The sequence below is a fragment of the Montipora foliosa genome, chromosome 8, assembly GCF_036669935.1.
Source record: "Montipora foliosa isolate CH-2021 chromosome 8, ASM3666993v2, whole genome shotgun sequence".
Classification (NCBI taxonomy): Eukaryota; Metazoa; Cnidaria; class Anthozoa; order Scleractinia; family Acroporidae; genus Montipora; species Montipora foliosa.
This window is the reverse complement of record NC_090876.1, coordinates 3,066,993-3,076,992: the sequence shown is the minus strand read 5'-3', so window position 1 is coordinate 3,076,992 and position 10,000 is coordinate 3,066,993. Positions and strand designations below refer to the sequence as shown.

The 10,000-nt window shown below is 39.9% G+C and overlaps 2 protein-coding genes across 2 annotated transcripts in view; both read left to right on the top strand.

The window, feature by feature from the left end:
* LOC138013395 (calpain-7-like) overlaps positions 1-7,571 on the top strand; it is a 19,743-nt gene extending 12,172 nt beyond the window's left edge. The window contains exons 14-25 of the mRNA XM_068860466.1: positions 1-25; positions 124-174; positions 1,571-1,664; positions 1,881-1,980; positions 2,808-2,854; positions 3,190-3,278; positions 4,351-4,426; positions 5,464-5,600; positions 5,910-5,972; positions 6,055-6,197; positions 6,266-6,352; positions 6,725-7,571. The exon at positions 1-25 is cut by the window's left edge and continues 85 nt beyond it. Coding sequence (XP_068716567.1) covers positions 1-25; positions 124-174; positions 1,571-1,664; positions 1,881-1,980; positions 2,808-2,854; positions 3,190-3,278; positions 4,351-4,426; positions 5,464-5,600; positions 5,910-5,972; positions 6,055-6,197; positions 6,266-6,352; positions 6,725-6,866 — 1,054 coding nt within the window. The 3' untranslated portion in view covers positions 6,867-7,571. The remainder of the gene's footprint in view (positions 26-123; positions 175-1,570; positions 1,665-1,880; positions 1,981-2,807; positions 2,855-3,189; positions 3,279-4,350; positions 4,427-5,463; positions 5,601-5,909; positions 5,973-6,054; positions 6,198-6,265; positions 6,353-6,724) is intronic.
* Positions 7,572-9,789: 2,218 nt separating this feature from the next.
* The window catches only part of LOC137967562 (turripeptide Lol9.1-like), a 10,636-nt gene continuing 10,425 nt past the window's right edge, over positions 9,790-10,000 (top strand). The window contains exon 1 of the mRNA XM_068814065.1: positions 9,790-9,857. The gene's annotated coding sequence lies outside the window, so the exon portion shown is untranslated. The remainder of the gene's footprint in view (positions 9,858-10,000) is intronic.

Here is a 10,000-nt window from a genome sequence, read left to right as displayed (position 1 = left end):
CTTGCTAGACATACGCAAAGTCCAGGTAGGTCTTCTTTTTTTTCCACCGGTGAGTTGACATCACTTGCAATGTCCTTTTTCCAAGTTTGGCTTTAACTGGTTTTTTCCAATAACTTGTTGCAGAGACATCGCCTTCTTCAACTGAAAAATCCCTGGAGTCATCTTAGATGGAAGGTATATATATATATATTTATTATTCATTCAAATGATTTCCCCGTTTCTGATTGGTTAAAACCACACGCATAATTCACCATAACCAGCTGCTGTTCACCAAATTTGGAAAGAAACTTCGTCATATTGAATCAATGACGTCAAAAGTGCAGCCCGCTGCAGATTATTGAACCAGTGACGTCAAAAGTGCAGCCCGCTGCAAATTATTGAACCGTTGACCGAAAAAAGCTGGGGACGAGATTGTGCTATTTTTGTTGAGCTGTTGAGCCGAAAAATGGCTGCGAGTAGGTTTAGAAACTTGTTTGAGCGAAGAAAATATTTTGAACGAATGATAAAGCAATTAGTGAATTCGGCTTTCGTAGAATATGGAGAATTCTGCAGATCTCGGAGGATGTTATCCACCTCGGCCTTCGGCCTTGGTGGATAACACCCTCCACGACCTGCAGAATTCTTCATATCCTACTCAGCCTCATTCAATAATTGCTAAATATATCATTCAGAAAGCTATAAAATTCAAGATAGCAATACATTGTGTTCATAGTACACGCGACAGCTCTCTTAACAGACATTCTGAAAAAAAGAAGCGTTCTATTTATGGTCGCGTCGAAAAAATAATCAATACTAGATCAGAACTTTCCCAAAAAGTCTGAACTCTTATCTTTTACCTTTTGCCGAATAAGCTTGCTCGAAAATAATTTCTCATTTTGGGCGTTTCACCATGAAATTTCAGTGTCCTAAATTTTCTACAGACTCATGAGCGAACAGAAAAAAGGTTAATGTAGGATTTTCCGCAAAGGAAGTCATGATTGCACAACATTCCACTATCAATTGAGTTGTGCGTCCAAAATTCCTTGTGGACAACACCCCTTTTATCTATATTCTTTAAAAACCAACGTTATTTTACTTTGACAATTATTCGCCGAAGGCGAGGTGAATAACGGTTTTTATTCACCTATATTCACCGAGCCTGAGGTGAATAGTTGCTTTAGTATCATTACATACGTGATTATTTGAAAAATATGCAATTTCTTTAAAACAATTAATTTCTTCGTCTGTCACCTCGACAAAACGGCATGTGGCCATTTTGAAAAACCGCTTAGGTGATTATCGCGTAATAGTCACCTCAAGTACAACCGATCAGCGAAGATAATTTTCAATAATCACCTATGTAATTGTAGTAATGCTTAATAGTATTAGCAGTTTTTCTATTCTTCTTTCTGGTTATTAATCAAATACAAATCATTTCTTTAAATGTAGTAACGTTTTTGAAACAGTAACCTTCCACACTACGATTTCGTGATGGCCTGTGTGATAGACAGACTAATCTAGTCTATCTCTAGGTTTTGACCCGATATGAACCAGCCTGTAAACGATGTAAATGGGTTACTTTCATTTCCAGGGAAGATTTTCGGAACAGGACTCCATAAGCTGGACACCGGAACTCCAACGAGCACTCAACTATGATAGAAAAAGCGCTCTACAATTTGACAATGGTAAGAAACCTTCAGTTGCTGGTAAACGCATTAGAAATTTGCTTCATTCAATTTACCGTGGCAGCTTTAAGAGAAAACTCGTACATCAATCTGGGAATACTTTGTTATTTCTCATGTTCTAATATTATGATTTTCAAAGTATCGAATAGTTCTTTTCAAGAAGAGAAACATACAAATAGCTTGGCCCTCATAACCATAAATTATTATTCTTTACAGGTGTATTTTGGATCAACTGGGAGAGTGCATTGCAATTTTTTGATGTTATCTACATGAATTGGAATCCCAAACTTTTCAAATATCGCTTCACTCTTCACTCGTAAGTAGAACTTCTTACCCTAGTCACCTTTAACTGTGTAGTTATCGTTTGCTTCTTTTTTCCTTTGTTAGTAAGTAAATGTCGAAAATCCAAGAACATCTGAAAATAATTTGGTTCTCTTATTAGAAGAGAAACAGGCGTTCAGTTGAACCATCAGAACTCGAAGCAAATTCAGGGATGTCGCTAAGCGCCGGCTGCCGGTGAAAATCGCCGGTTGAATTTTGGCCGTCGATCGAAGCAACTGAGAAGATCGCAAATTATTCTCCTCAAAGTTCAAAAGTCATTCGATGTGTAAACAAAAAAAATGAATATCTGATAGCATACCGAATTAGCACCAGAACTTATCGATACTGGAAATGAAATAAAAGCGTTGTTTAAGTGATGTTGTGCGTGTTTTCTTCCCTGTATTCTCGATGTATTCGCCATGTTGAAGAATGCCGGATGTTGCGAGACACAGGGAACAATCTTGTTACCAGGTCCCCTTGATGCTCAGAGCACGAACGTACTGCCTCAATAGAACCTTCAACCGGATGAAATTATTCTTAGCTACATCCCTGAGCAAACAAATGTGGTCAGGAACTCAAAGCGCGGGAAAACAGGAGTGTGCAAGTCACATGATCTGGTTTTCCTCTAAGTTCTAGGAATATTGGCCAATCAATGGTCGTGGTGCTCTTAGGTCTAATTTTTAGATAACTGCAATTTCAACTGATCATCGAGTGCTTTTTGTGGAAAAATTTCAGAAGAAACAATTACCCATCAAATGGTTTTCTTTAACAATTTCGTCTTTACGAAATTGATACAGTGAATTCCCCATGTTGTCCTTGCAGGACTTGGAAGGCGATGGAAGGACCAAAGAAGGATGTCTACAATATTGGTAGGCTTACTGATTTTTGTTTATTGACGATGCGCGAAACAAAACAAAAAAACCGTACATGTCAGGAAAATACTGGAAAATATCTCACCTCATCGTCATCATCTTTATCACCACCATCGTCATCTTCGCTGTCGTCTTACCGCCATCATCATCAGCATTTCCATTCCTTCTTAACTGTTTCTTATATGCGCCCTTTTGCTTGCATATTTTTGCTTTCCGAAGCAGTGCTACTTACGTGTCCTGTTTCACCCAGAAACAAAACTTAGCGAAGGCTCTGGGAAATATTTTATACAGGAAATAAAAGTGCCGTTAGAAGTTTTCTTTTTATTTGACAGGTGACAATCCACAGTACAAGCTAGAGTTAATGTCATGTGACAATGATGTTGTTGTGTGGATTCTGCTCACTCGGCACATCACACAAAAGGTAACAAATCACTGGACCCAGATCTCCTCCCAGGACGGGGTCGAGTATGCGGCGGCTTTTCAACGTTGTCTTTCCATACCAAAACGCCCCCCAAAATGAGCAGTACTGTATCTTACCCGAGTCCGTCCAAGATGGCGGTGTAACGTCTAAGCACAAAGACAAAAAATCTGCTCAATAAGAGCTTGTTGCAAAAATGAACCCAAAAAAATTGATTAATTCAAGTTAATAAAAAGCTGTAAAGATCGGGGTGGAATTAAATTGACAAAATCGCTTGTCATGCCGAAATGATATGTTTATATGACATGGCGTGACATTAATAGCAACTTTATTCATTTAATTCAATGAAAGGGAAGGATATTTAGCAATTATTGAATGAGGCTGAGTAGGATATGAAGAATTCTGCAGGTCGAGGAGGGTGTTATCCACCAAGGCCGAAGGGCGAAGTGGATAACAACTTCCGAGATCTGCAGAATTCTTCATATTCTACGAAAGCCGAATTCAATAATTGCTTTATTATTCATTCAAAATATTTTCTTCGCTCAAACTACTAAACCTACTCGCAGCCATTTTTCTGCTCAACAAAAATAACACAATCTCGTCCCCAGCTTTTTTCGGTCAACGGTTCAATAATTTGCAGCGGGCTGCACTTTTGATGTCATTGATTCAATATGACGAAGTTTCTTTCCAAATTTGGTGAACAGCAGCTGGTTATGGTGAATTATGCGTGTGGTTTTAACCAATCAGAAACGGGGAAATATATTGAATGAATAATAATAGAGGTTATCCCTATCAAGGGTATCCGCCCGGATGTAATTGACTGACAGTCGATTTTGATGAGGGAGGGAAACGGGAGTACCCGGACAAAACCCTTGGGAGTCAGATTGACTGGACTGAGACTCAGCCCACATGTGACGCCAGGGTTGAAGCCGGGTTACAGAGGTGGGAGGCGTGGTTGATGGCCGCTAAATCACCCTGACTCCCGGTTTCCGCTTGTGAATGCTAGGTTTGTTCCGAGTCTGAAATTTGTTATTTATTAACTTTACTAATTTAGGTTTTTTTCTTTTTCTGACAGGATGACTTTGCGGAGAATAAAGAATTCATAACTGTTCATGTCTACAAATCAGACGGTGGCAGAATCTTCTACCCAAGTAAGCCTTGTTCTGCGGTGAGAAACATTTGATAGATTGTTGCAGCAGTGACACTCCTTTGATTTGAGCGCCAAGAGATTGAACCTTGCTACGAGGCGAGCTACTTGGGAAAATATGTAATCCCTTATTATCCTGTTTTATCTTAGTTTGAGAGTACTTACACTAAACGATTCACTAACACAGTAAAATCCCTTGATTGCGAGGATGACGTCCGCTCTGGTTGTCGAAACATAAATCATTGTCACCAACATTGGTCCTTCTCAGGACTGCTGTTACGCGGACGATCTAACTTCGTGAAGTTCTTTTTGATGTGACTCTTCGGTTCAAAACATTTGCTACTAAGAAAAAGGGGAACGACGAGGTTACTTTCTGAAGTAACTTTGTTGCTGTGCGTCGCCTTGGGGAATGAAACAAGAAAATTTGGTTATATCAAACGAGTTGATAAAGGTAAATTAACCTTTTCATTACCCAAGATCGAAAAGTTCATTCTCCTAACTATAGTACCATAGATTTCTTTGTTGGGTAGTTATGAGAATTTGATGTTATATCAAGATAACATCTCAAGCTGATAATAATCTTCTTCTCAATACCTGTCTGACTGACATTTCATTGAATTTGTGAGGAGAATTGAATGACCGTGCGATTACGCTGAACACAGCTGTGAAGACTGAGTTCTCAACTTACCCATGTGGGAGGTCGTAGCCGGGCCACTCGTCGTCGAGTCGGAACACCGAGGCGGAACGAAAGGTGCATCGTTGTTAGATGCAGTTCGTGCCAGCTTGTTCGGAACTTTCGAACAGATCCTCTGATGTGTTATTCGTGGGGTTTGCCTCCGTCAGCTCTCAAATGTGGCGCGGTGCAAAAGGTAAAGGACTGGGGCTAGCCTCTCGAGGTCCCCTCGAAATCTGAGAACAAGAAGCGTTCTTTTTTCTGGCGCAAGTCTACTAAATCATATATGCAGGCGGCTAAAATTTTTGACGTGTCCACATTCACCCGCTTATGCATTACAATTTCTGTTGTTGTTTTTTTTTCTTCAGGTAACCCGTTCTTGGAAGGCACAAAAATTAACAGTCCGTTTTACTTGGCTAAACTAAATGCTCCCAAAGGAACATCGCGATTCACGCTTGTTGTATCTCAGTACGAAAAGACAAGCACAATTCATTACACCATTAAGGTATGTTTTCCAAAATTTCACTACGATTCAGTATTTCTTTTTTGACTCGAGTTGACTTTGTGCTCAGTGTTTTCCTGCGCATATGATCAAAGTTTGCCTTTTCGCTGGTAAAATATTGTTGTTTAAGTGGCCAACAGACGGGAATGGGATAGACTCATTCAATCAGTGCGGGTACCCTCGAAATAGATAGAATAGATGAATAGAAGTCGATCAAAACCGACAAAAAACTCAACCCGAGCGAAAGGGAATCTATGGTTATAAGGTCTGATGTTGCGGCAAGTATTTATGTGATTTTTTTTTTAATCGCAGGTTTTTTCATCCACTGAATTTCGTCTATCCCCAGTTCCTATCCCATACACGGTTGAAAAACAGGTATGGCCGGTTTAGCAAGTTACAGTACCTGTCATTGGCCCATCCTTTTACTGATGTGCTATAACTTCTCTTTTTTTTTCAGTTGACTGGTGAATGGAGTGGTAAACTTGCAGGCGGTTGTCCAAATTACTCTTCGCATTCCAACAATCCAGTTTACTGTTTACAGCTCAAACCCTCATCGCCGACAGAAACAGCGGAGCTTTTACTTAAACTTCGTGGCCCCAAGTATGTTTTGAGACCAGACGTTCATTTTCAAAATAAACGTTTATTTAACATTCTTAATTTCTTTTCAGACAATTCTCAGTTGGCGCAATAATTCGTTCTGTGGAACGCGCCTCTGACGGTAAGCCCGTGTTCGAGGCTTACTCTGATACTTATAGGTAAGAAATAACCAGGATTAATCCTTCTCTGTTAACATATTTGAAAACCTTTTCTATGAGGTCTGTTAATTCAGCTCGGGGTTTTTCTGGATCCCTCGTGGTCCTCTGTTTTTCGGTGAACTGTCGTAGTTTGTCCTGGCCAACCGCAGCCTGCAGAGAGCGAGAAATAGGAGCGATAGTCAGTGCGAAAACACAGTAATTCCGCGTCACTTGAAGATTGGTAGCTCTTCCGAACTGCCCTCTTCTTTGAAACCAAGATGGCGATAATTCCACAGAGTGTTATCTTTTTGTTATCAAAGAAATCTCTGTCTGTCAAGAGTATATTAAACAATCATGTATTTGACATATTTTGATGTTTTTGATCTTTATCAGACCTGGCTTTTACGTACAGCAGTTGAGTAAGGTGCCTGCTGGAACATATGAAGTGATTCCATCGACATTCTACCCAGGAAAAGAGGGGCCTTTTATACTCACGATAGCAGCCAGCTGTAAGATTTCACTGTCGAGGAAATAGAAATATTCGACAATCAAACGTCCTGCCAAGAGCCGGAGAAAATGAAGACATAAAGAGGGATGGTTGAGGCTTTGGCAGTGGTTTCACGTCCGGACCACTAACATCGTCCTATGAATCCGACGGAACACGAAAGCACGCCATTGTATAAGGCCACTGGCCTAGTTTCGGTGCGCCTTTTCAACCAGGCCTCTCGGCTCAATCCGCCATGGTGACGTAAACTGGTACCCTTGCAGATAAACAGAGGAGAAGAAACAAAGCAATAATATAGAAACTCCCTTTTTGAATTTCCTTTGTGGATTAGTGCAACAAGTGCAGGAAATACGCTTGTATGTCTATTTTTTTCCTTAAAATCATTTCACTTTAATGAAATTCGTACCTCCCTAGGACCAAACTGGTCTTCTTTCTCTATAAACATTTTTCCTCTTAGCCAAAAATTAGTTGTGCCAGCACGATTGTCTGGCGAACAAGGATGAAGAAGAAATGGAGGAAGAGAAAACAATAACTCAAAGTAAAGTTAGACCAAGGACGGTTTGCTCTTTTGAAGAAGTGAGCAGTTATGAAATAGCTCAAATAATAAAAATAAATGGGTATAAATTTTGTTTTAGGACTGTTTAGGAAGCTAGAGAGGGTCAAGTAAAAAAGCAGCCAGCTACCAGAAGAAAGGTTGATGAGACTCAAACACTTTTGAAATAAAGTGAATTTAAAATATTTCGAGGGGGAGAGTGTTCAAATGTTTATCGTGTCAGTTGTTAGAAGCGCGCTCAAAACTAATGAACAACCCGGCACTTTCAAATGCGCGCGCTCACGATGCAAAACTTGTCTTTTCATTGTTAACACTAGCAAGATATCGGGACCTAAGCGATCTGTTAAGATCACCGATCGTTTCACATGTACCTCCACAAATGTCATTTATTGCATAACCTGCACGTTATGCAATAAATTATACATTGGCGAAACAGGGAGACGACTAGGTGACCGATTCCGCGAACACCTTCGCGATGTTGAGAAGAATGACAAAGATGCATCTAAGCCAGTCGCTCGTCATTTTAATCTGCCTAACCACTCCAAAAAACACATGGCTATCTGCGGCCTTTCCCTACATCTAGGTACGACGGAAAGCCGCAAGAATCTAGAACAAAAATTCATCTTCTAAATCGGCACCCTTAATCCTCACGGTATTAACGAACGCTTTTCATTTAACTAATATATTCCTATTTTTCACGTTGCCATGTTACCACCAATAGCGTAGCTCCTACTCTACTATAAAAACTACACGTAACCCATAATTTCTCGATTCGCTCTGACGAAGGATTAACGCTCGAAACGTCAGCTTTTTGAATCTCTGTACGGTGGCCAATTTACATTACCAACTCCGTTGATAAAACCAAATTTTTGTATACTACTTCCCCACCGACGCAGCACCACAGTTTCTTTAGAAACTACCCCCTTCATTCATTAGTTGTAAGAGGAGGTTGGAGGAATAGATTAAAATGCCCCTGACTCCAATTTTTTTTTTTTTTTTTTGGGGGGGGGGGGAGGGGGGGTAGATTTTCATAGCTTTCAATGACTCATTTTTGGAAAAAACAATTTTAAAATATTGAATTCTGATTTTTTTTTTTTACGAGCGCTAAAAGTGAAGGCAGTCTTTACTATTTTTTCGAATCATTCGCATTAGTCCCCCACTCGGCCAAATGTGTCCATATATCGAGGGTGCCGTGAGAAAAGGACATGGTGCAAGCTTGAGTTGTTAGAATATCCTACTTAACGTCAGAGCTAAAAAAGGTGTCAAGTATAGGACGCTTCTCATTGGTCGTTCAGAATGAGCCCACGAGACAATAATTTGTCCAGCGGGGCTTATAGCACGAAAACAATGAAGGATTTCAGTAACTTCAAGCGCATGTAAAAAAGATCAGGATTCAATATATTTTAAAAGAATTTTCCGAAGTGAGTTCTTAAAATGCAAATGAAAAAAAAAAAAGTTGAAGGGTTAGGGGCACTTTAAGTATGGCACTAGTAGCAAAATGGAGTTCAAATTTTGAATGCGTTTGCTTGTTTCGTATTTCGTAGCAACGAGGATGATTGAGTTTTGTTTCTGAAGGGAATAAGTAAGACATGGATGATGTCCTGGTCTCTTTGTCAGACTTAACTCGCCGTAAAATATTACATTTTCAAGTAAATGTGGTCGAACCTGAACAACGCGCATTTGCAAAGCCAGTGCAATGCGATGTGTATTTTCGTTCCCAAAGCTGCCTAGCCTTATTGCATGGTCGTGGTGGCTTGGTGACGAGAATGTGTAATTCCCTGTTCCAGAGGCCGCGATCATTTCAGTCAACAGCGTAAAGAACGACACCGAAAGAGCAAAGGTCCCTGGCTATGAGAAAGATTTCTACACAGGCACAGTTGCATTTCAGTTGCAGAAATGATGAATTTTTCAAATGTCGAGAATATTGCGATTCAATATTTTTCTCAATCAAGCAAAGCTACCGAACTGGCTCCTCTGAAGTGCTTGACTATTCAGAACTAAAATAAAAGCTTTATGCGACAAGGTATTTCTCTTCCTCTTCTTTTCGTCGTCACGAGACGGACCACTCAAAAGAAGCCGCCATCTATTGGGGTTATTTCAAATTGACAAGGAAATCTGATAGAGCATGCGCACGACTTTCAGCCTAAAGCTCCGCGTAAAATTGCGACTGATTTTAAGACTATTTTTGAAGAACCAATCTGCGAACTCTCTGAAAATGGAGAAATAAAGAGGAGATTAATTAAAGCACCGCGATCTTTCTAATCAATGGTCTCCTTAGCTCAGTATTCAGAAAATAATTTTGGGGATTACCATTTAAATGTAATGCCTGGGAAAACTGACACTTGGTGATGTCTGAGATGGTTCAGTTTTTGTTTAGTTTTCGTTGGCAATCGTCGTATGAGAATGTAATATTTTCAACACTGAATTAAGACTTTTGACGGTCGTTCAAATATCTCACGGTGCTTGTGGTAAGTTTAAAGAATAGCTCTGCTTTTCCTTTTTAAATGCTTGCATCATTGTGAAAACTTGACTAGTATATAGAGGCACCTTTAATATAGGATATAATTGATTTCACGAGAAAGGATCTCTTTGCGGTTCTTTATCTGCTTAA